Source organism: Papilio xuthus, unplaced genomic scaffold (genome assembly GCF_000836235.2).
Source record: "Papilio xuthus unplaced genomic scaffold, Pxut_1.1 DF828780.1, whole genome shotgun sequence".
NCBI lineage: Eukaryota > Metazoa > Arthropoda > Insecta > Lepidoptera > Papilionidae > Papilio > Papilio xuthus.
The window spans coordinates 2,881,166-2,904,514 of NW_013529869.1; the positions used below are offsets into that span (position 1 = coordinate 2,881,166).

The 23,349-nt window shown below is 33.2% G+C and overlaps 1 protein-coding gene across 2 annotated transcripts in view; it reads left to right on the forward strand.

The window, feature by feature from the left end:
- Window positions 1-22,655, forward strand: part of Rab26 (RAS oncogene family member Rab26) — a 40,838-nt gene extending 18,183 nt beyond the window's left edge. Inside the window, exons 1-5 of one of the 2 annotated variants that reach the window (XM_013326701.1) lie at window positions 18,557-18,817; window positions 19,195-19,305; window positions 20,319-20,427; window positions 21,641-21,751; window positions 22,102-22,655. In XM_013326701.1, the coding sequence (XP_013182155.1) occupies window positions 18,599-18,817; window positions 19,195-19,305; window positions 20,319-20,427; window positions 21,641-21,751; window positions 22,102-22,346 (795 nt within the window). In that variant the 5' untranslated portion in view covers window positions 18,557-18,598 and the 3' untranslated portion in view covers window positions 22,347-22,655. Of the gene's footprint in view, window positions 1-18,556; window positions 18,818-19,194; window positions 19,306-20,318; window positions 20,428-21,640; window positions 21,752-22,101 lie in introns of those variants that run through there. The other variant, XM_013326702.1, reaches the window with a different exon arrangement.
- Window positions 22,656-23,349: the final 694 nt, after the last annotated feature.

Sequence of the window (23,349 nt, forward strand, 5' to 3'; positions counted from 1 at the left end):
AATACTCAAGTTTACTTTAAAAGTCACAGCATTATTTTATGATATTCAATTATAAGAATAATTATTATTTTGGTTTGAGTTTATGAATCCAGTCCAATGCGTTTAAAATGTCTCCTGTTTTGGGTGAAACCCGTCACCATCTTTCTCTATCAGTCCTATTTGTCCTCTGTTAACTATTATTTAAAGTTAAATTAAATTTAGTTGTACGAGGTGTTTTGCGACAAGGTTGGGAAGTCTTTGTTAGTCGTAATAAACGTGCCGACCGAAGCGAACTGAACAAAGCGTGTCCCAGCGTCCCGGCGTCCAATGCTCTACGACGCAACTAATTTGCTAACTTTCCTCGAAGCCTTAAGCAAATTAACAATGCCCACTTAATTGTTATTTTATTGTCTATTGCTACTCTTAAATAATTACGGTAAAATAAATTATAAACACAATTTTGTATTGTTTGCGAATTATTCGATTACTTAAACCAATTTAAAAAGCGTCAATAGCCTAATGGTTAAGGGTACGGATTTCCGATCACGAGGTCGGGGGTTCAAAGCCCATCATTCGACTATTGTCGTAAACTATGTCCTAGCACAAGCATAGAGCTTAGTTGGAATGGTAAAAGAAATATTAGAAAATTTACTAAAAAAACAAAAACAATAAACTGTTTGAATCTCGGTCTCAGCTTTACAATGTAGGCAGAATAGTCATCATCAGTTTAGTACACATCCCACAGGGGCTCGGAGCATACCCTAAGTTAAAGGGGACTAGGCCATAGTCAACCACGATAGCACAGTGGGGGTTGGTTGACTTCACACAAATCTTTGAGTTTCTTCTTAGATATATGCAGGTTGTCTTACGATGTTTTACTTCAACGTAAGAACATCGAATGTAGAATTAGCACATGTCAGGATTCGAAATCAGGACCTGCAGATTGCTTAACCCCTGAGCCACCAACGCTTTCTAAGGCAGGAAAAGATTGATTAAATTTTATTCCTTTTCTTTTGCTTTGTATATGTATATGAGATATCTGATTAATAAAAAGAACAATTTTAATGACATTACATAACTCTACCTATTTCAAAAGTTTTAGTACATTGAAATATAGAGTGCAGTAATTAGAATACTACATTTGATGCCTAATATAATTCCATTGATTGATTGACTGCACAAAGGGAGTCTCTTATCGATTTTCTGTAAAGCCTCGGTTCTCCGAACATCCGCTTTTATATTTACGATATAGTACGCATAGTTCGACGATGCTTCGAAATTGCTAGATTATCTGCTATTTCATTACCTTATAGATAATAATGTAGGAACTAAATAAGTTAAATATAACATATTTGAAAAAGGATGGGTAAAAATTTGATCAGTGTGTTTATGTATATCGCAGTCAGAAGTTGCAAAAAACTTTTCCCCAAATCGCTTTATACTTTTATACTGGACTATCCATCAATCTAAATAAATGTCCCTATACAAACATTTTGCACCTACTTTATAATTTATTTGCGGAAAACCCTATTCAGTCGCGTAATTTTCCCACGAAATACGATTAGGATTGATTTCAATCGTGTAAAAAGTTTTAGAATAACGATGTAACTTAATTATTTCCAAGTATGAACACTTTAAAAGGGCCGAGACTCGACAATATACATGATATTAAATTTTATCAAAATATTTACTCTGTCAACTTTTATATATTTGCGTGCTTAAGTCCCTTTTTTGATATTTTATAAATACAATAACAATGCCTTGCACTTTAAAAGACTTAGAGGGTGAGGAAGAATGAAGAGCTCAGATTGACCATATTCCCACCATGCCACAATAAAAAAATCAATGTGCTGTACGTTGAACAGTCGGCGACAATAATTTCCTACCCATATCGGTGAAATGCTGCAATAAGGTTGCATATATTAACCTACCTCCCCGCCAACGTCCCTTCCAAATAGGCCCAGCCGTTTCGGAGATTACCCGGAACAAACGCGGATTTACGGAGATATAAAAATTGGGTTTTCGTTATAAACAACGCTATATGCTTTTTAATAATACGATATAAAAAATGTTATAGGATTTTTTTAGATAGTTCTGTATGAATTTTGTCATACCTTTCTTTCTCTTTGACGAAAAGTAAAATATTACATGTTAAAACAAGTCGCTATGTTTCTATTTTAACGGGGATTATTTTAAATCCAATACCTACGAATTCACAGCAGGAGTTTGTTTTATGCGGACTCTATGAATATTAACGAGATTCCGCATCTGGTCCGGCTTTTGTCAGTGCACAAATTTATTCTTCAGATAAACCGCAAACAATCATCGTTGATTCTATTGACATAATTTTTGCACAGAATTTTGAATCAAAATTACGATGCACTTTACTTCCAATTCTTTATTTTTATTTTGTACACTTGTCTTGTTGGTTTTAATTTATAAATAACTTAGGAAATGTATTTGTAAGGTGTTAAAAACGGCTATGTTTATTATACTATGTCGGTAATTAATTTAAAATAATATCTCTCACATGTTTAATGTGGGTTTCCGAGACCCGAGGTTTAAAACGACAAAAAGATGACTACAGAGATGATGACAGGATTTTAGTCTCAGATAACAGTGTATAATTTATTAACAAATATTTCTTCATAGCATTCTTTTTAAAGTAACAAAAAAGTTTGAATAGCATTTGAAAATTCGTAGATTCACGACATTTACAAAAATTTGAATAAATTCACAGCACTCAAAATAATTGCACTGATATTTGGGGAGTGAATTCGTCCTACCAGTTGTAAAGATCTATAGACGTCGCGTCGTTGAAAGAGTTGAGTTTGTTTATTCTGTTTCTTGTTTAGTTTCGCCTCCTTCATTACTGAAATTATAGCGACTATGTAAACAATTTGAGGTTATGTAATAAAAATTAGTTTAGATGGGTACATAGAATTTAGTTTTCCATTTTTTTGGCAATGAATGTATGTTTAAGTTTAGTTTTATATAATACTTCTTTATATATATATCTTTATATATAACGTATACGTTATTACGTTTTACGCTGAAGGAAAACATCGTGATGCAACCTGCACATATCTGAGAAGAAATTCAAAGATATGTGTGAAGTCAACCAACCCGCACTTGGCCAGCTTGGTTGACTATGGCCTAATCACCCTTAACTTAGGGTAGGGACCGAGCCTCTCGGTGGGGACGTATAGCTGATGATGATGATACGTTATTTAATCTGTGAAATAAAAAATATTTTTTGGTGCAGTGAAATCCTTTCGTCCACCAATCCTTTTCAATTAGTATCAGTTTCATCTTTTTTCATAGAATTTATATCCGTTTTGAAATTTAAAATAAGAATATTTAATGTAGCTAATTCCATTTCATCAGCTTTTTATTACAGTGATTATTGTAAAGAAGGAGTTGGGAGTCGAATAAAAACACTGGCTGGCAATCTATTTTATGTTAAAGACATTCATTGAACCATTGACATGAAAGTAAGTCGATTCTTTCTCGAAATATTCGGGAGCTTTTTTCAGAATTTCCAATTTACTTCGTATGATTACTATAACAAGATGAATTATATACATACTATCTGTCGCCCGTGACTCCGTCCGCGTAGAATTAAAATATAAGTAGCTTATGTGTTCTTCCAGACTATGTTCTAATTCTATGTCGGATTTCAGCGAGATCCGGAGAGTTCTGGAGATACCTTCAAACAAACATCCATCTAAACATTCGCATGTATAATATTAGTAAGATACTAATATAGTAAGAAGTAAGATATATTTTTTTTACAAGGATACCTAACTTTAAACCGTAAAAACGTGTATTAACATTAATTAGCGTTTGAAGTGTGTAATTTTCTAATAAAACTCAATATAAAGATCAAGTCCCTAATTTATTTATATTGAACGAATGAATAAAAGAACGATTGAATGAATGAATATGAAAAGCTAAAAAATTGCTATACAATTCGTGTAACGGAAAACAGCTACATAAGAAAATGACGACTTTATTCCTTGTGATCTTTCATACGGACATTATTTTCTCGAAAATTTGTAGCAGACAGATAATATATAGAAAAAAAACCGTTATTTATTTTATGCAATAATATTTGTCATCAAATACTCTCTTAAATATGTTTCCAACAATAACTATGTAACAATATATCTATTATTTTAACATTATATAAACCTTTTGAGGGTTTCTGAAAACCTTATAAGCCTCTTACCATTTTTTGCCGACCCTTGGGTTTCATTAGGCGAACATTTATTTGACATGTTCTTGTTCTCTTACAAAAATTTAATATTTCCTACTAAAGCTACTTAGTTATTTTTATTTAAAAAGGTATTTTTAATATTTTTACAAAACTATCTGTCGCCCGCGACTCCTTTTGTTAGAAGAAAAATAACTTAATTAGTATCCTATGTGTTCTTCCAGCTATATCGTACATCTACGCCAAATTATCGCGAGATCCATACAGTCGTCGTTCTGGAGATATCAAAAAAAAATCCATCCATCAATCCTTTTACCATCCATCCATCTTAACATTTGTATTTATAATATTAGTATGATTTGTCGTTGTGTAACTTGTAGGGGCGCTGTTCAAATCTAATACAAATTTTATCGATACGTTACGAAAACTTTCTAACAAATTTTCGTACTAGGCTCTCAGTTATCAAAGCGTTAGTTGTTATATGAGGCCTTGAATGTTTACATAAAGACATACACGTGTAAGATCATTTCTATTGAATTTGTCCTCTGTATATTTGTGTATTCAAGCAGAAAAGGGAAGCCGGCGACGTCTATATACGTAGTTAAATTGTTTTTAATACAAATCATATTGAGTATACTGTTAAAATTGATATTTCAAATAGAATTCCCGTCTTTCTGGGTTTGATTTTAAGCTAGTTTCGACTGAATAAATAAGGACTTTAAGAAGTAACAATCTTATATCTTTTTCCCGGGTTTGTCTGATATCAGAATCTCTATATAATTCCTGTAAATTCTCTCTCTTGATTATTTTATCTCTATTAAGGTCTGATTTATGATGTAATATCAATAATACAATTTCAATTTTTGATGTAAACGAGTAGTCAAATAAAAAACAAATACTGCGTATGTTAACTTTTATGACAGCCGTGTACCTCTCAACAGATCGTATCACGATATTTAATATGTAAACAAATCCGGGAGTTCCGTGCAAATTGAAATATACTCAAATCATTTTAGTATTAAAAATAAACATGCAAATAAAATCTTTATACATTATAAAATCTTCGCATAAACATTATGCATTGACTTTCTATGCATAGATGTAGACATTGGTTACAAAAAACCTTTATAGTAAATCAATGGTACCAATGTAAACTATCATATGTTTAAAACGCCAATTTTGTAAGTACGCATCAAACGTGAATACAAAACCGATTTACATATGTACATTTATTCCACGATCTTACGGTGAAGGAAAACATCGTGATGCAACCTGCACATATCTGAGAAGAAATTCAAAGATATATGTGAAGTCAACCTACCAGCACTTGGCCAACGTGATTGACTATGGCCTAATCACCCTTAACTTTGGGTAGGTTCCGAGCCTGGGTGGGGACGTACAGTGAGCTGATGATGATGAAACGTGAATATACAATAGACAACCTAAATACAGTTCTTTGTAACGTTATTATCTTTACACAATAATTAGTATTAATCAAGTTATTTTAAAACATAAAATAGATAGTAAATCATAAAATTATGGCTTACTATAGTCTACATAGGAGCCTTCGAAATTTGTTTAATATTTTGTGTCAATGTGAAGCGACGATAAAACATAATGGGTGCCGGCCGTGAAATGAGACTAGTCGACCGTGTTCTACTGAAATGCCTTTTCACAGACTATGTACAAAGGGATAGCCTCCGATGCGACATGATTAACCACTGGAAATGGTTATTCGCTCCAATAGTTTATGGATTATTTAATCCGGACCAAATCATTGATTTATGGCTCAAGTTTAAAGTTACACTGGAGAGCAAAAAAAGTCGACTCAAACGTCGTGAACGAAGTTCCGTGTCTCTTGTAAAATAGACGCACCATCAAAGCATTATTACTAATAATACTAAAAGATTATTGTAATGCGTAGCTCAGTTGTTTTAAGAACTAATAATTAGTAGTGTTTAACTAAGCAAAGATATTAAACAACTTAATATTTTTAAGTTAATTAACAACTTTATTGAATCAACTGTATTTCTAAATCAGCAATCTATATGTAGTTATAGTTATAGTTTTATTAAGCGTTTTCGTTATTTCAATATTACGAAAATAAACTAATTAACCAAAACCATTTATGTTACAAACTCGGTATTTGATACTAAAGCAATTAAATTGACTATTATACTTGTTCATTGACCCATTCCGATTAACCGCAGCAACTATTAATTACTTCTGTAGTTGAGTTGTAATGCGCGTATCGGTTTGTTTGCAATCTAGTTCCTCCATATTGCTATACGATCTGCTAGTGAGTGGTACGGGAGCTAGCAACGTTTTAAAAGAAAGAATTTCAGGTCAGCTGATTTTGTGATATGTCGTCCTTCTTCCTCTTTCGGATAGAGTCTTGGCAGTCTGGTAACGGTTGCGTTCATTAGTGCGCATCCTATCTGTCCTCGTACTTATCCTGGATTTTAAAATCATTTTAAAACGCGTAATTATAAAATTTTTGCTTTTTAATAAATCTACCTGACATAACTTTTTTATTGCCAGACATTTTCAATGTTGCTAAATATGTGCCACACGCGATTTCCTAAATCTTTTTTTTTAATTTCAAAGAATTTAAGAATATCTATAATTTTAATATTATGTTACTTAAAGATAATAAACGCTTAAAATTAAATGTCCAGACAATTCGGTTGTTAAGCCTTGAATTAAAGTGAAAAAGTAATGAAAAGTTTTGCAGTATGAGAAGATAGTCCGAGACAGTTGCAGAATAAGTCGACTATAATGTCTCACAAAAAAATAATTCTTAGCTATTCGAGTTAAAAAAGAACTGACTTGAAAAAACTTTAATGTCCATTTTGTATTTTACACAGAAGGAACTTAAAAAACATTTATTTTGCTCATTAAAAAACATTTTACGGACAGATCCATTTCCCTCTTTTAAATTTGCAGCCATATTAAAACGGCAACTGACGCTGTTACAATGGCTGCCCATTAGCGACGGACAGTTATTTTTTTCGAGAAGTGTAACTAAATTTGAAGTTGTTTTTGTTGGGCATGTGTGAGAATATTTCAAATTTATATTTTCTTGTTCTGATATCACGTCTTATTAAAATTAATAAATCTATGTAATGAATAAAAATCTTAAGAATAAAATGTCCAGTCCACCAAACTAAATTAATCTCGCAATACTAATAACAGTGGTAGAGTCCGCTTTAACATCTTCGCACGAATTGGCCCGGCTCGCCCGGTGAAATACCACGACCACACAGTAGACAGGCGCGAAGTGGAAGCAATTCCGCGTTTCGTCTGATGAATGTGCGGCATCCCGGAGGCCTAATTTAGTCCTCTTTCCCTTCCCACTCTTTGTCTTATAAGGAAAGGATGGGAAGTGGAAGTGGACTTTCCAGATGAGAGGATGCATGGAAATGTTTTCTTTCTGTGCATCCTCTCCTCCGTCGATTAAAGGTAGGCAACGCATATGCAATTGCGTATGTCTATGGGCAACGGTCACTTCGCTATTTCAACGATTTCAGGTGGCCGCTCGCTCGTTTGCACCTTATGATATAAAAAAATAAAAAAAATAAGATCATCCGTTAAACATTCGCAAAAATACATATTGATTATTTCATTTATTTAAAACTGGTTTACCCGCCTGATGTCATGTATCCCTGTCATGTGCAGATATGTTCGTTTGTAAACTGCCGTAGACAGTTTTGCTGACAGGTGTTCGTATAACGAAAAATTAAGAAAAATCAGTACATATTTTGAAATCAAAGTCATCTATGATTTTGAATACATGATTATTTTTCTGGAAATTATATTACACTTAATTAACATAAAATAAAGACTTGGGATATGCTTGTTTCAAAAGATATGCATACGTACGTATAAGGCGCTTGATACATTGTACGGTAAACCCTCTAGCAACGCAATATTGTGAACAATACAGGCTTCGCATTATTGACAGGCGATAATATGCAAAGCAGAGCTTATTGTGCACGCCGCGTCGAGCGCTCGGATATTACCGGACACCTAAATTAGGCTTATGATCTCCTAGTACTTATACATATAGATATAGGGTACTAGGTACCTACTATATACTAGACCTTATTTTAACTAAGTAAAATCTGTTATTTTTTGGAATTTAAATTGTTATTAATTGATTCGTTTACATTTGAATATTACGATGACATTCAAACTGAAAATATCACACCATACACTAGGTATTGCAGGAAAAATGTAAAAAATACAATCTCGATTTTATAAAATCTACGTCCTAAATAAATATAATTATTATGTATAATAATATCTCATCCCTGTTCGAGTACCGTCGCCCTGCGTCCTGCCACCCCTGTGGAGCTAAATAAAACCACTTCGTGTCGAAGTGACTCGTGCAAACTTAATTTCCTTTACAGTGCATATCCACTTTTAATCATACCACTTTATTGTGGGACTCGTTTTATATAAAATTAGAATCAAATTAATTATTAAATATTATTTCAAAGTACAATATTAATAGATATAATTTAAAATCCATAATTTCTTATATTTCCGTTTCCACTCTTTCCTTTAAAACTATTTTTAACACTGTTTATCAGGAATTTAAAAGTAGATTTTATACTCTCTTAATGTTTCTTATAAGTTTTTAAAGCTTACTCGTAGTAGTAATATTCAAATTATTAAGAAAAATGAGAGGTTTCAACTAAATTATAATAAATTACATGGGTCCTAAACAAACAGGGGAATACATTATCCCTCTCCAGTATTTGCTCGTGTCCCGGAACTACCCTCCCACAACTAAAAATAACTAAGTAACGGCTCAATGGAGGGACCCACTCGTGTGGAAGTGATTCCCTTTAGTTTGCACACTGAGCTTTAACCGGGGCACAAGTCCACATGTTTTGTACTTACTGTCGCGTAACGTTTCTATGTACAGTGTGTGGAAATAATTTTATATTTTTTAATTAATTTCTATAATTTTTTTGCATATACTAAATGTTGATTATTGGTACTTAAAAGGAAGACAAAGTTTGGTACACTACATTGTTTTACTGAAATACATTCTTAGTGCAAAATACGAAGTGACTACAATCATGACCAATACCGTTTTACGGTAGAAAAAAGTTGCTTTTTAAGATGCTTTTAACATTAATTATTTCACCACGGAACTATTAGTACCACTTAAAATAAATGTAAAGTGGAACAATATTTGTTCTTTTTTATTTTCTTAATTCCGAGAGTTTCCCCTCGAGATACAAAAGCTGTCATTGCAATTACGAAACGGCCTTCAGAGGATCCGTAATATTATGTAGCGAGACTTGATTATCTTTATTACAACTCACTTCAAACGGATTTTGTACATTTTACAACATCAAAGGGAAACTCATAAAGCTTTGACGGACCATATAATATTAAGTTTTAATACTACGAACTTATTTTGAGCATTTTTCATGTAAGAAACTTTTTAAGAATCGAAAATTATTAGTCTTGACTAGTAACGAATTAAGCTCTACTAGCGCCTTCTTTTTAACCATGTTGAGGGTGAGGGCTTTAACAAGGGTTATGTGTGCGATATGTAATTCGCAGACCCGTAGCGCCTCCTTGTCTCAAGCGCCCTGGGCGGTCACCCAACCGCGCCCTATCCCAACACCGGGCCTGGTCTTGACAGATAGTTAATAACCTAACGTTAAAATCTTGGCATATTATTTTATGTGTTATGACTAAATGTAAAAAAAAATAAAAAAAAAAATACAAACCTTTACATGAATGAGCAACACATAGCAATGATATTACATGCCATATCTTTTTTGTCTAATATATGTAAAATTTAAATTACTAATTAATTATGTTCGGAAATTATATCTAGCAATTACAAACGTAAAATCTCTTACCACTATCAATTGCTAAATAAAAAAGTACATGCCAAGAAACCTTCTGAGAAACTTTCACAGTATTTTCAATTCCCTCTAGAGGTTTCATCTATTCCTACACTTTAAGACGTATTTATTTCCCAGAATATCTTCCAATCTTACGGAAAATTTTATCTAGATAAGTACGTTTTCCTTCGATCTTTTCGTTTTTTATATAAGTTTATTAGAAACAGATGCACCTACAAACACTTATTTATTAGGAACACAAAGAAAAGATAACAAATCCATTTAAAATTATTTAGTGTCAAAGTTCCAAATATCTTACTTCTTACTAATATTATAAAAGCGAATGTTTAGATGGATGGATGGATGTATGTTTGAAGGTACCTTCTGATAGGTGAACGGATAGCGATGAAATTGGGCATAGATATAGAAAATAATCGAGAAGAACACATACTAATTAAGTTTTAAATAAATTCCGCGTGGACGGAATCGCGGGCGGCAGCTAGTTAAAGGATATATGAAAACTGTAAGTTACCACTTCCATAAGAATATAGCTATCTCAGTTTCTTCTAAGAGAGTGAGTAGGATGGCAATATTGTTGTCATACCACAGAGGAAACTGACTGTTACTTGCATTATATCAACAGGGAATTGCAATGTAATTGTTACACATAGCGTCTATTCACTAATGAAATTCATGTAACATTGTTGTTAGACGTATCTATCAATATATAGACCTGTCTGTTAGCTTGTTCGCTGTCTCTCAAAATTAATTGCAATTAAATATTTGCGTACATTTTATTACGTTAATATATTTTCTATTAATTAGTATACGTGTACCATAGTTAAATATATCGTTAAGATTTGACAAGTGAGCGCTAAGAACCTTTAACGTTATTTAGACGTATTAAAAAAGTAGAATCGAATAGAAAATAGAGCGTAAAATAAAATGAAAGTATTAAAAAAATGCATCCCCAAAGTCAGAGAATTAATTCTATAATAAGGTTCTTTTTGTTACATCCGAATAATTTGATCTAATGCAGCGGTTCTCAAGATTTTTGGAAAAATAAGTCTAGAATATTCAACTAATTTATTTGTAATTCTTTTCTCGTCCTAACTTACAGTAGCTTATTGAAGTTTTGAGGGATTTTTATTCTGGATCATTATAGTGCCGCTTAAATATTTAGGATAGCTTCGCAGAGGATCCTTAGATTAAAGCTGATCTAACGTATTAACTTACAATAATCACGTATACGTATGTCTAATTTTTCGCTAATTATACGCAGTGTTTTTATTTAAAGACTCTTTTAATTCCAATCTATTTCAATGAAGTAAGATATAAATGAATTAAAAGTAATTGAATTTACACCGAAGAGTCTATCATAGCCAATGAAAAAGCAAATTTAATTAATTCACAAGAGACATGTTCCAATAGAATCGTTCCTCACTTGTTATTAGCAATCAGCGCCATCTAGTTAAAATGTACACCTGCAGTCGACTTCGGTTACAGTTCAGTGCATATGAGAATATTTTCATTTCATACATCACTGGAGATGACGAAAAAATTTTTTTATTAATTAATACTGTAAACAAAGACGACGAAGATACGTTGGTCATTATAGTCTTTTTTTTATATCATAAGGTGACAAACTAGCGAGCGGCCACCTGAAATCGCTGAAATAGCGAAGTGACCGTTGCCCATAGACATACGTAATTGCATATGCGTTGCCTACCTTTAATCGACAAAGGAGAGGATGCACAGAAAGAAAATATCTTCCCTTTCCATGCATCCTCTCATCCGGAAAGTCCACTTCCACTTCCCATCCTTATAAGAAAAACGGTGGGAAGGGAAAGAGGACTAAATTAGGCCTCCGGGACGCACACTCATGAGACGAAACGCGGAATTGCTTCCACTTCACGCCTGTCTTCTGTGTGGTCGTGGTATTTCACCGGGCGATCCGGGACAATTCGTGCGAAGATGTTAAAGCGGACTCTACCACTGTAGTCTCTTATTTTCTTTGAAAAAACGAAGCTAACAAAATCTTTTTGAGTATATATTAGCCGAAATACGGTAATTTAAACGTATTTTTATATAAATATAGCATCTACTGCAAACGCATATACGATGTATCGTTTTAAATCAATAAATCAAGGTAAAAGCTGGGCAAAGCGGTTGCAGCGCCGCGGGCTAGGGATAAAAGGATTTTAAAGCTACTCAGCTTATATCGAACAATAAACCAATTAGGTGGCAAAGAGTAGCACTTTACTGTGAAGGTCATAGTACTTTGAACATTTGTATTCCTTGACTCAACACCATGATAGCTCAGAGATTAATTGTGCTGATTGTAGATCTAGATATCTCCAATCTAATCTCAAATGGGCGGCAATAGTTTGATGATTATATTATCTTATTTATATTATAAATGCGAATGTTGAGATGGATGGAGGGATTGACGGATATTTGTTTGAAGTTATATCTATAACGGCTACATGGATTTCGCTGAAATTTGGCAGAACTATTATATTTTGTTTGTTTTTATTTCCGCGCGGACGGAGTCGCGGGCGACCGGTAGTCGTTAATATATTTAAATGTTTAGTTGTTATTTTGCTCATAGGTTCATCTGTTTAGTTTAGTTCCATTATTAAGTACGTAATTTTTACATTGTGCTTTTTGGAGTAGAGAAAATCCTAATAATTGAGACGGACATGAGTTGTTTATTTAAAAAAAAAACAAAACAACATCTAATCAATTGATAATTTCGAATGGTTATTTTTACGACTTTCGTATTAACCATTTAAGCATGAATACCCGGTACTAAATACCTATACGTTAATACCCTTTGAAGTAACCAAGACAAAGTTATGTGTTCGACCGTGATCTTCGCTAATTAAATCCGTGACGGTACAAAATAAATGCCGGCACAGACTACGGTTTACTAGCTTTGGATGCTGCCGCAGATATTTACCCTATTATCGAACCAAGTCAATTTAGCCTTCATCAGTGCGTACTGATAAGAAAGGCTAACGTGAGTTAAAAGTAATGCTAATTTATCTACTCCCGTCTATGAAAGAAACCACATAATTCTTCAGCTTGTTCTTCAGAAAATAATGTTTCATTAAATACTTCAGATTGCCATTAAGCTTCATTTAACGCTCTTTGCGATTCGAGTTGCGTAGGGTTGTCATCTTTGTCAATTTTTTTTACATATACAAAAATTTTTCATAATTAATTAAAATAATCAAAGCATTTTTCAGTGCTCACAATATTATTATTTAATAGTCTTAAGCGTTTCGACCAATTCTTTATGGATTTGATTTTGGTTTTTATTTTCATAATGCAATCGGAATGTTTGGTAGGAAAGTTGAAAGTTCTTAGTTATGCTTCATTAGTTCCTACAAGAAAAAAAGATAATTTAATTCGATTATTGCGTACGTTTTTTGGCAACCCTAGCTTTGAGCTTAATGTTTTGTCTTCAATATGGGCGGTAATTAAAACTTGAGAAGTTAATAAAAGTTTGTTGTTTACAGCTGTCGAAGAGAAGTTTAGGGCTGCAAATATTTTATGGTGCGGGCTTGTTCGTGGCCGCATTTCTTAATATTCGTTTTAGATATAAAATTTACAACATGACTCGGTCGTTGAGTCGTACACCTATACTGTGTACAAACAAACTCACTTTTTATTATAATAATATTGGAATCTTCAAAATCGTGTACAACATAGTTGGTTTAGTAATTTTAAAAATATTTATATACTGTTATTTTAAAAACAAAGAGCGTCGGTGGCTCTGGGGTGGCTCACTTGAATTGCAATCTGCTGGTCCTGAGTTCGAATCCCGCCATGTACCAATGCGTTTTTGCAACCTGCACATATCTGAGAAGATATTCAATGATATGTGTGAAGTCAACCTACCCGCATTGGGCTAACGTGGTTGACTATGGCTTAGTCACCCGTGACTTAGGGTAGGCTCCGCGCCCCTCAGTAGGGACGTATGATGTGTGTGAGTGACATGATCATTTTAAAAATGTCTCATGTGTTAAGGAAAATTAACAATTTCAGCGGCACTATACTATGTAACTTGTAACAAACTAATGTTTTGAATTGTTCCTCGTTCACTTCAACATACTCCCTGCTATCTATAATTCTCTTAACAATTTAACATCACCGATGTTGAAAGTTAGTTTAAGTTTCCACTTGTATAACAACAGTATACAATTATCAGAAATTCAGCATTTTAATGAAATTTTTAAAATTAAAATTTTCAGTCGACTTTCATTACATTTTCAATTTACAAGCTTCCGTGTCACGATACACGGATGTTACAGAAATTTTATTTTTAATTAGCGAATGTTCGTTTAAAAGCTTTTGCAGTGTAGCCGACGTGGGGCGGACATTTTAATTACGCGTTCCATCAATCGAAAAACATCATCTACCTAAAAAAAATCCATTGCAAATAATGACAACAAGCAAATTTAACTTAAAAAAAAACTAACCTCTTTTATTTTATACTTTGTATAAAATTAGAACTTTAATTTTCCAGAATTACTCATACAAACATATTATCCTAAAGATAAATCTTACTTATTATATCTAACTAATATTATAAACTCGAATGGACGGATGGATGGATGTTTGTTTGAAGGTATGTCTAAAACGGCTGAACGGATCTCGATGAAATTTGGCATACATAGAGAACATAGTACGGAAGAATACATCGACTAATTATGTTTTTTTTATAATTCCCCGCGAACGGAGTCGCAGGCAACACCCAGTAATCTATAAGTCGAAAGTCATTTGTTTTAATGCCAAAAATTCTATACAGGGGCTTTTCGATTTTTGCCCATCCTAACAAACTATGATCATAATCTAGTCTATGGTTAAGATACATAGAATATTATATATAAACGTTGATTTACATAGATGTTATATAATGTCATATCAACTAATCGCTGCGCAATAATTTCCGTAGGTGTGAATAGCACAGCATTGAACAGTTAATTAGCGGTATCACAACAAAGCTATTGATCAGCTTACGACACTCTATACGCCTGATTACTTAATCATTTAATTAACTCATTGGTAAACTATGATTATATAAATAAAAATGTCTATGTGTTTGCGTTACTAATCTTGAGTTTCCGAGACCAAAATCCTCGATTAAAACATATTGTTTTGTTGGCATGATACCTTTTATACTGAGATTTTGGTGTCATAAATCCACGTTAAGGCAGACGAATTGTGAAGAAATGGATTCTAAATTGCAATAACTTAAAATCTTTCCTTTGCAGTTTCCTTGAAAAAAGTAAAAAGATATATTTGTATGGGTCTCCGGAAGATTTGCTAATTATTACAGTGCTTAATATATTTTAGATACAAATTAGTTTGAAAATAACAATTTAATGTTTTTAAAAGTAATAATTACTGACTGTGAATTCGCATCGTCTATGAAATCACCATTCGTCTGGTTCAAATAGAAAAAGTTTTCTCATTAAATAAATTCAAACGGGAGCCGATCAGAACGTGTCGGACGACCGTCTGCTCGCAACTTTGATTTGTCATTTGAATTGAAAAGCAATAATTTATGTTACGACTTATTTATTCAAATACGCAAAATATAAGTAACTGAAAGACTAACTGCCATATACAGAGTGTTTTGGGGGGCGCCCATTAATGACGTGATGTTTTTTTAGCAACTACATATTTGACCCTCAACTCTTGTCTTATTATATGTGATGTGATTTTAGCCAACTCCTCCCCTTAAACCTAAAGACACGTGTTTTTATTTTTGCGAACAGATTGTTAAACTTCTAAAGATTTTATTAATTTATTCATTAAAACCTCATCAGTTAGAAAGTAACTAAACTTGATACTTATATTAGATCCATCCCTCCTCTCTTATGTTTCGTGATTTTCCGAACCCCCTTTTTAACCTCATGTGAATAACTGACGATCCCTTAGTAAATATTTAATGAGATAAACCTACACTAAGGTTAAGCGGTCTTCTTAAATGTAGACTTAGTAATAGCAATTTACACTAAGGCCTCATAGCTACTAATTAACGAATCCGGGAGCTGAAATAAACTATGTATAAGTAATCATTACGCGACAAAAACTTGAGATACATAAGTATAATATAATTAATATTGATTAGAAACTTGAGCTTTAATTTGTAATTGAAACTTATTGTATTACCTGATTAAGTTTAATATAATACCAGTAAGACATAAAGAGAGAAGTTTCTTAACAAATGTTTTTGAGAGCCGTTATCTGATTTCAAGTCTGATTATAAGATTTAATTTCTTCATTTAATTTGACAGTTTTTAACTTATAAAACAATAGCTTATCCACTTTGTCTTGCATTTTTACTATCGTCAGAGCCTTTTTAAATTTCATCGTCATCGTCAGCCTGTGTCAGTCCTTAGTTGAACGTATGCTTGAACAGTTTCCAATAATGTGGTACTAAGGAAAAGTATTTTCTGTATTCTTCCACATTTATCCCTCAAAGTTTCAATAATTCCTAATAACTGAATTCTTAATTTTATAAGGCATTGTACAATATAAGTCAATTTAATTTCACGTACACGTAAATCTATGTCGTCCGTGTTTAAAATTGGCGTCCTGTAATAACAATTCTCTTGCTGTAGATTTAATATGAAAATATGTATTAAAAATATTTAAATCATCATCATCTATACGTCACCACCAAAGGCCTCAGACCCTACCCTAAGTTACGGGTGACTAAGCCATAGTCGACCAAGCCGGTCCAGTACGGATTTACTTCATATATATCTTTGAATTTCTTTGCAGATATGTGCTGGTTGCATCACGATATTCCTTCACCGTAAGGACCTCGGATAAATGTACATTTATCCGACGTTCGACATAAGTAAATCGAAAAACTAAAAACACATTGATACATGGGGGGATTCGAACGCAGAACCTGTAGATTACAAGTTAAGTGCTTAAACCCTTGAGCCACCGACAGTCAAATTAGTTATCTATAAATCTATCTCTTTGTGTTTAAAGTTGCCGTCCTGAAACAAAAATTATGTTCTTATTGTTGTTATATAAATGTGTCTCAAACAATTTAATTAATTATTTGTAATTATCTATTACTTACTTGTAAATATATATTTAAGATTATTCTATGAACGTTATAGAAATATCAAAAATCCCCTCCGGCAGTATTAATGTTATTTCAAGTAACTTAATTATCTACGCAACACTTCAAACGAATTTTCCTTCCAGCGTATATCAAAGGCATCTTTAAAAGCTTTGAATTCTTAAAAGCCGGTTATAATTTACTTCTTTTACAAATATATAGCACATGAATACAAGAATTTATCCTTGTAGAATAATTAAAACTAATTTTGTATGCACATTCGTATATCTTAATTAGTTCATACTTGTGTAATATTGATTAGTAGATTATGTAAAGTAGGTTTCCGAGACCAAAATCTCTGTATAAACCATATCGTCATCCATGTCATCGTTGATAAAACAGAGACAATTCGACGGGGATTTTGACCTCAAAAACTAACAGTTATACAAAAAACCGTCGCCGAGTTCCGTCATCGGACAACACGACAGACCGCCAGGTTCCATCCACACCATTGTGATGGATGGCAATCCAGAACCGCGAAACTTCCTGCCTCGCACAGCAGCGTTGTGGAATGGTCTGTCCTCGGCGGTATTTCCAAACCGCTACGACTTAGGGTCCTTCAATAAGCGTGCGTATCACCATCTCAAAGACCAACAACGCAGCTGCGGTTCCTCTGGTATTGCTGATGTCCATGGGCGTCGTTGAACACCTCGGTGTTCCCGCTGCTCGTTTGCCCCTTTCTCTAAAAAAAAAAATCTCATGACCATATTTGCACTTAAAAACTAATATAGTACATTATCGTATTTTACGATTTTTAAAATTAATAATGTTGATAATAATTTTCTTACTAAAGTATTTTACGTACAAATAATTAATCATCCCGATGCTTTGTTAATTTTTAACGATGTCACAAAGTAAAAAGTTTCAGTTTTGCTCCACACAAGTTACAAACGATTTAATTAATGCCTGGAAAATGTCAATACACGCGACCTTTTTGATTAAAAACTGTTTGAAGCATCACGAGCTAAAGTAATTCCATTTCTAACTATTAACTACATCAAACGATACGTTCAACCTTAAATTAACCTCAATATCCCTTTACGTGCTATTTAATAAGATTAATGTTGAGGTTTCTAAGGTATAGACATAAATAGAGACAGTTTTGGAAGCTATGTCTTGTTTAGAGTAATTTTTTATTATAAAATATTAACAGATTTTTGTCGATTTTATTATACAATTATTTGAATGGGATTCGAATTCTTAACCATTAGGCTATTAGCGCTTCGGAATTTACGATATCTGTTTTAATTTCATTTTATCGAAAGTGACTATTACTTATGTAGATAATAAAAAGTGAATTTAAGAAAAAGAAAGTGAACAATAAATTAATTTAGTGCGAAAATCTAAAGAAATGTGTTAACTTTAAAACTCATAATGTGGAACCCGAACGCAACAGACAACAGACCAATGGAGAAGAGAGTGGTAATAGGGAGGGTTAGACCGACATGGGCACGTAATCTCCCAGACGCAAGAGAAGAAGATGACAAGAGTGATCAAGAAGTAGGCGTGATGCCGCACAGCGAACCTCCTTCTCCCACTGACACCTGGGACCAGCAGAACAAACAAGAAGACAAATTTGATGTATTTGGAAAGGTCAGTTAATACCATCTCATACCGTCGAAGTTACAATATATTATCTCTTTCCTTTTCAGAGATGTTAAGAGGGATGGCAATATGTTTTGGACAGTTCTTTCACCTTGGCCTATATTTAAGCTAGCTTTAAGATTTATTAACAATCAACCCTTTAGTGCTTTTCGCTTTATGCATTTCTTACTTATATTATAGATGGATGGATGGATGTTTGTTAGAAGATATCTGCACCACAGCATAACTTATCCAGCTGAAATTTACCTTAAATACAGTACATAGTCTGAAAGAACAAATATACTACTAATTAAGTTTTATTTAATTCCCCGCGTACAGGGTCACGGGCTACACCTAGTATTTTAATAAATGATTGTGTATTCCAGGTGATGCTGCTGGGAGACAGCGGCGTGGGCAAGACCTGCATGCTAGTGCGGTTCCGCGATGGAACTTTCCTCGCAGGCAACTACATATCCACTGTCGGCATCGACTTTCGGGTACTTGAAGGAACATGGAACCCATTTTGCATTAAAATACCTATCATAAATATTAACAGGGATATTATTTTAATATCTACTAGATATGTTCCTTACCTATTAAGTCAAAGATGTCATATGAGAAAAAAAATTGTATCAAGTGTTTACAAAAGAGCTTGGAAATTACTTTCTAAATGTGGAGCCTAGTATTTAACTAAACTTGTTTAACAGTAGTTTAAGTTTGAACTAAATGTGAATATCGGACAATGAGATTACCTTAATAATAACAAATAATTTATGGATATAAAACGAAAGCGAAGCCAATGAGAATATCAACAAATTTATGCTATACAGTTTTATAACCGCATTCCAATATGACGAATAAAACCTTTTCCGTGACTTTAAAAAGTATTATTAACTGTCTATAAAACATATCTGGCCGGCTGATGTTTTTTTTTAGTTACAAGCCGCATTATAAAATAAAAAAGCAATTAAGTTATAACAAGGGTTTGGTCGCCGCGAGCCACTCACGAGTGCTGTTGCCCTGGTACCCGCACCGCTATTGGTCTGCTTCGCGCGCAAAGCACGCCCCTAGCCAGCTGTGAACTGACTCCATCACTGACTTGATTTATTGTTACGTAGAATTTTTTTGTTCCCAGTTTTTTGTCGGCTGATTTATAGCATCTGTCGCCGACTGCTATTCATTCCGACGGGATAACTTAATATAAAAACTTGTTTCCATTCGTTATAAATTGATAGAGTTAGGAAATCCATAGAATTTTTTGGACTATGCCTTACCATAGTACTTTAAAAAAATCGAAGGAGTCTTTTCAAGAAACATGTAACGACTGAAAACTGGACTTATGTTCAAATTGTATAACGCTGTAAATTGTATAGAAATATTAATTCGAATCATTTTTTAGCAGTATTTCTTTAATTCTAGGTGTTCATTTTAAATTTTTAATTATTTTCCAATAAATTAAATAATTAATTCGATAGTGGTGTCTTGATACTCATAGCGCCATCTGTTGCAGAACAAGGTAGTGACGGTGGACGGCGTCAAAGTGAAGCTTCAGATTTGGGACACGGCGGGCCAGGAGCGCTTCCGTAGCGTTACTCATGCGTACTACCGAGATGCACATGGTAATTATTTTTCAGTTTGAAAGGATTTATTAGTTAGGATTCATTTAAGTTTTGTTTTTTATTACAATCCGATTAACAACAAATCAGGATATATAAAAAAGCGCCATCTATTGGCGACGACGTTCACCTTTACTGTCATTCCAATTATAAAATTAAAGATCGTTAAATTATCGTTACATATTGTGAAATTATCATTTATTAGAATTAGTTTAATTAATAAGCATTAAACTTATATTATTTATCCGCATAATGCTACTCACATTTCGATATAGAAAAAGTATGTCTAGAAAACATAATTTGAACAGCCAATAGACATGACCTCAATTAGGTCGTGCCGAGTATACCTACAACCGACAAGGTGTGCGATGGTTTGACGTTCTCAGGTAGTCCATAATCACAAACCGGATCAAGTGTACATGTGGTAAGCCGACTTGGCCACATATTTACCATTACCGAGTCGCACATCTACAAAATAACATTTAACCTTACTATTTGAAATAGATTAATTGAATCTAAAATTTAAACGATGTGTCACCTTAAGTGACAACAACTCTGTTACTGTTACTGTGCGACAGTAAAAAAGAATTACAGTTTAAATTCCGATCGCTTTGTTAAAAAAGTTAGCTACAAAAAATATGTAATTTTTAATTAGCTTTATATTTAATAAGTTACATCAGATATCCATTATGTGACCGACGTATGAATTAGGTCGTATTGATTACTCATTGGTAATCAATGAGCGAGGAACAATGAGTCGAACAGATCGTGCTATGAATGTTACACTGGTCGCTACATCATAATTTAGTGAAAATAACTCTAGAAAAAACTATCAATAGTCCAATGGTTTAATATTAATATAAATTATAATAACATTGTCTTAGAATTGCTACACTAATTAAAAAAAAAAACAAAAGCACTTTAAAGGTTTTTAATAATTTTATGCCTGTTTTACATTATGCCAGTGCAGTAGGACAGTAGCCCTAAACTGGCATGGTTTGTTTTGGTCCATACGGGCCAGGTCGTGTTTATAATATGTCTTACTGTACTGAAACAATGTAAACCAGGTATTTAATTAAGTGGGTAAATATTTTATAATAGTAGGATAAAAATAAAGTAAAAACGTTAAACAAACTAGAATTATAGGCGTAGACTGTCCTATAATATGTCACGTGCCTTAGTCATAATTATATAGTTTTTTATGCTTGTTGTGTAGCTCTGTTACTTCTGTACGATGTGACCAACAAGACGAGTTTCGACAACATACGGGCGTGGCTGGGCGAGATAAGAGAATATGCACAGGACGATGTTGTCATCATGCTTCTGGGTAAACTTTTCTCTCCATATTCTTAGTAAAGACTAAGGGCATGATATGGTCTTGGTAAGCACTTTGAAGCAACCGTTTGCCTCTTTAAAAGATGCATAATGTTTGTTGTTTCGGTCTGCAATTTTAATCTTATCATTAGCCACACCTAACTTATCAATGACCACATCTCGTCCAAGTAAAATATTTATTCTACAGTCAGACATATACGACAAATCCTATGGAAAGTATAGTCATTTTCTTACAAGCACTATGATATATTGTGACTACGACTTACAATAATATTTGTTATTTATATGGAATATTCTAGATTAAATACATTGTGAGGAAATAACCATTCCATTTTCCTGCAGGGAACAAATCGGACAGCGGCCTAGAGAGGGCAGTGCGGCGGGAGGAGGGGCAGCGGCTAGCGCGAGAATATCAAGTCGCATTTATGGAGACGTCAGCTAAAACCGGACTGAACGTGGAAGCGGCGTTCGGCCATGTGGCACGAGCTCTCGTCGCGAAAGCGAACCCCGTCGACCCAGCACGCCTGGCGGTGCGCGCGCAGCCGTCGCAAGAAGAACAAAGGTCTTCGTGCCCGCCATGTTCCTAAACTGATATGCACGTTTTCCCGCCACTTTTTGAATTTGGAACGCCAGCGATTCGAAGTGGACCAAACTCGCATCTATTATTTCCGGCATGTGTATATTTTAAATGTGTATATTATTAAAGATCTTGAAAAACTTATTTCATCGTGTTCTACTAAGTACTGTTTTAAACTTAGGTCACACTTGGGATTTATCTATGTTACCCAAGAACACCATTTACGTATCTGCACAACTTTGCCTCAAGCGTTTGTATGTATTTTTATGAGTATTTATTGCAAAGGATTTGATCGTACGATGCTTAATAGCTAATTTTTGAGAAACTGAGAAGAACTGAGTTTTTTTTTAATTTTAACTTATTTAATTTTTCGACACTACAAATTACTTATTGCAAAAATTTTTAACACAGCTTGTTTAATAAAATAGCTTTATCATAAAGTATATTTATGTTTTTTTTAAGCAAATATATTTTTTATTTGATATTGGTATGGTAATTTAATTAATAGAATAATTAAAAATATCATGGCATTATTTGAATAATGTGCACAAAGTACATAATAAAGTATAATATGTTTATTAATTTTACAAAATTAAGATTATATCTATAAACATGTAGATTACAAAAATAACGTTTAAGAGAAAAAATATCATCAACTTTTAAAATGTCTTAAATGCTAATTATCCTATCCTATATCATCCTATGCATCAAAATTAATTATAATTCTGTTAAGAACTCTAAATGTATGTAGTGATAATAAATATACAAAAATATATAGAAAATACTTAACATATGCATGTTAATATTTGTGCAATAATTGTAAATGTGTAGCATTAAATGTTGCTTGTAATAAAATTCAAATAAACAACATGTTAAAGTGTTTTATTTGCAAGTTTTATGGTAAACTTAAAAATATAAAAAAAATCGAAGAAACGACTTTTTATTAAAATAACGAAACAGAAGCTAGCAAAAAATCGTATTTTAGCCGTATTATTCAAAATACTATTTGTTCT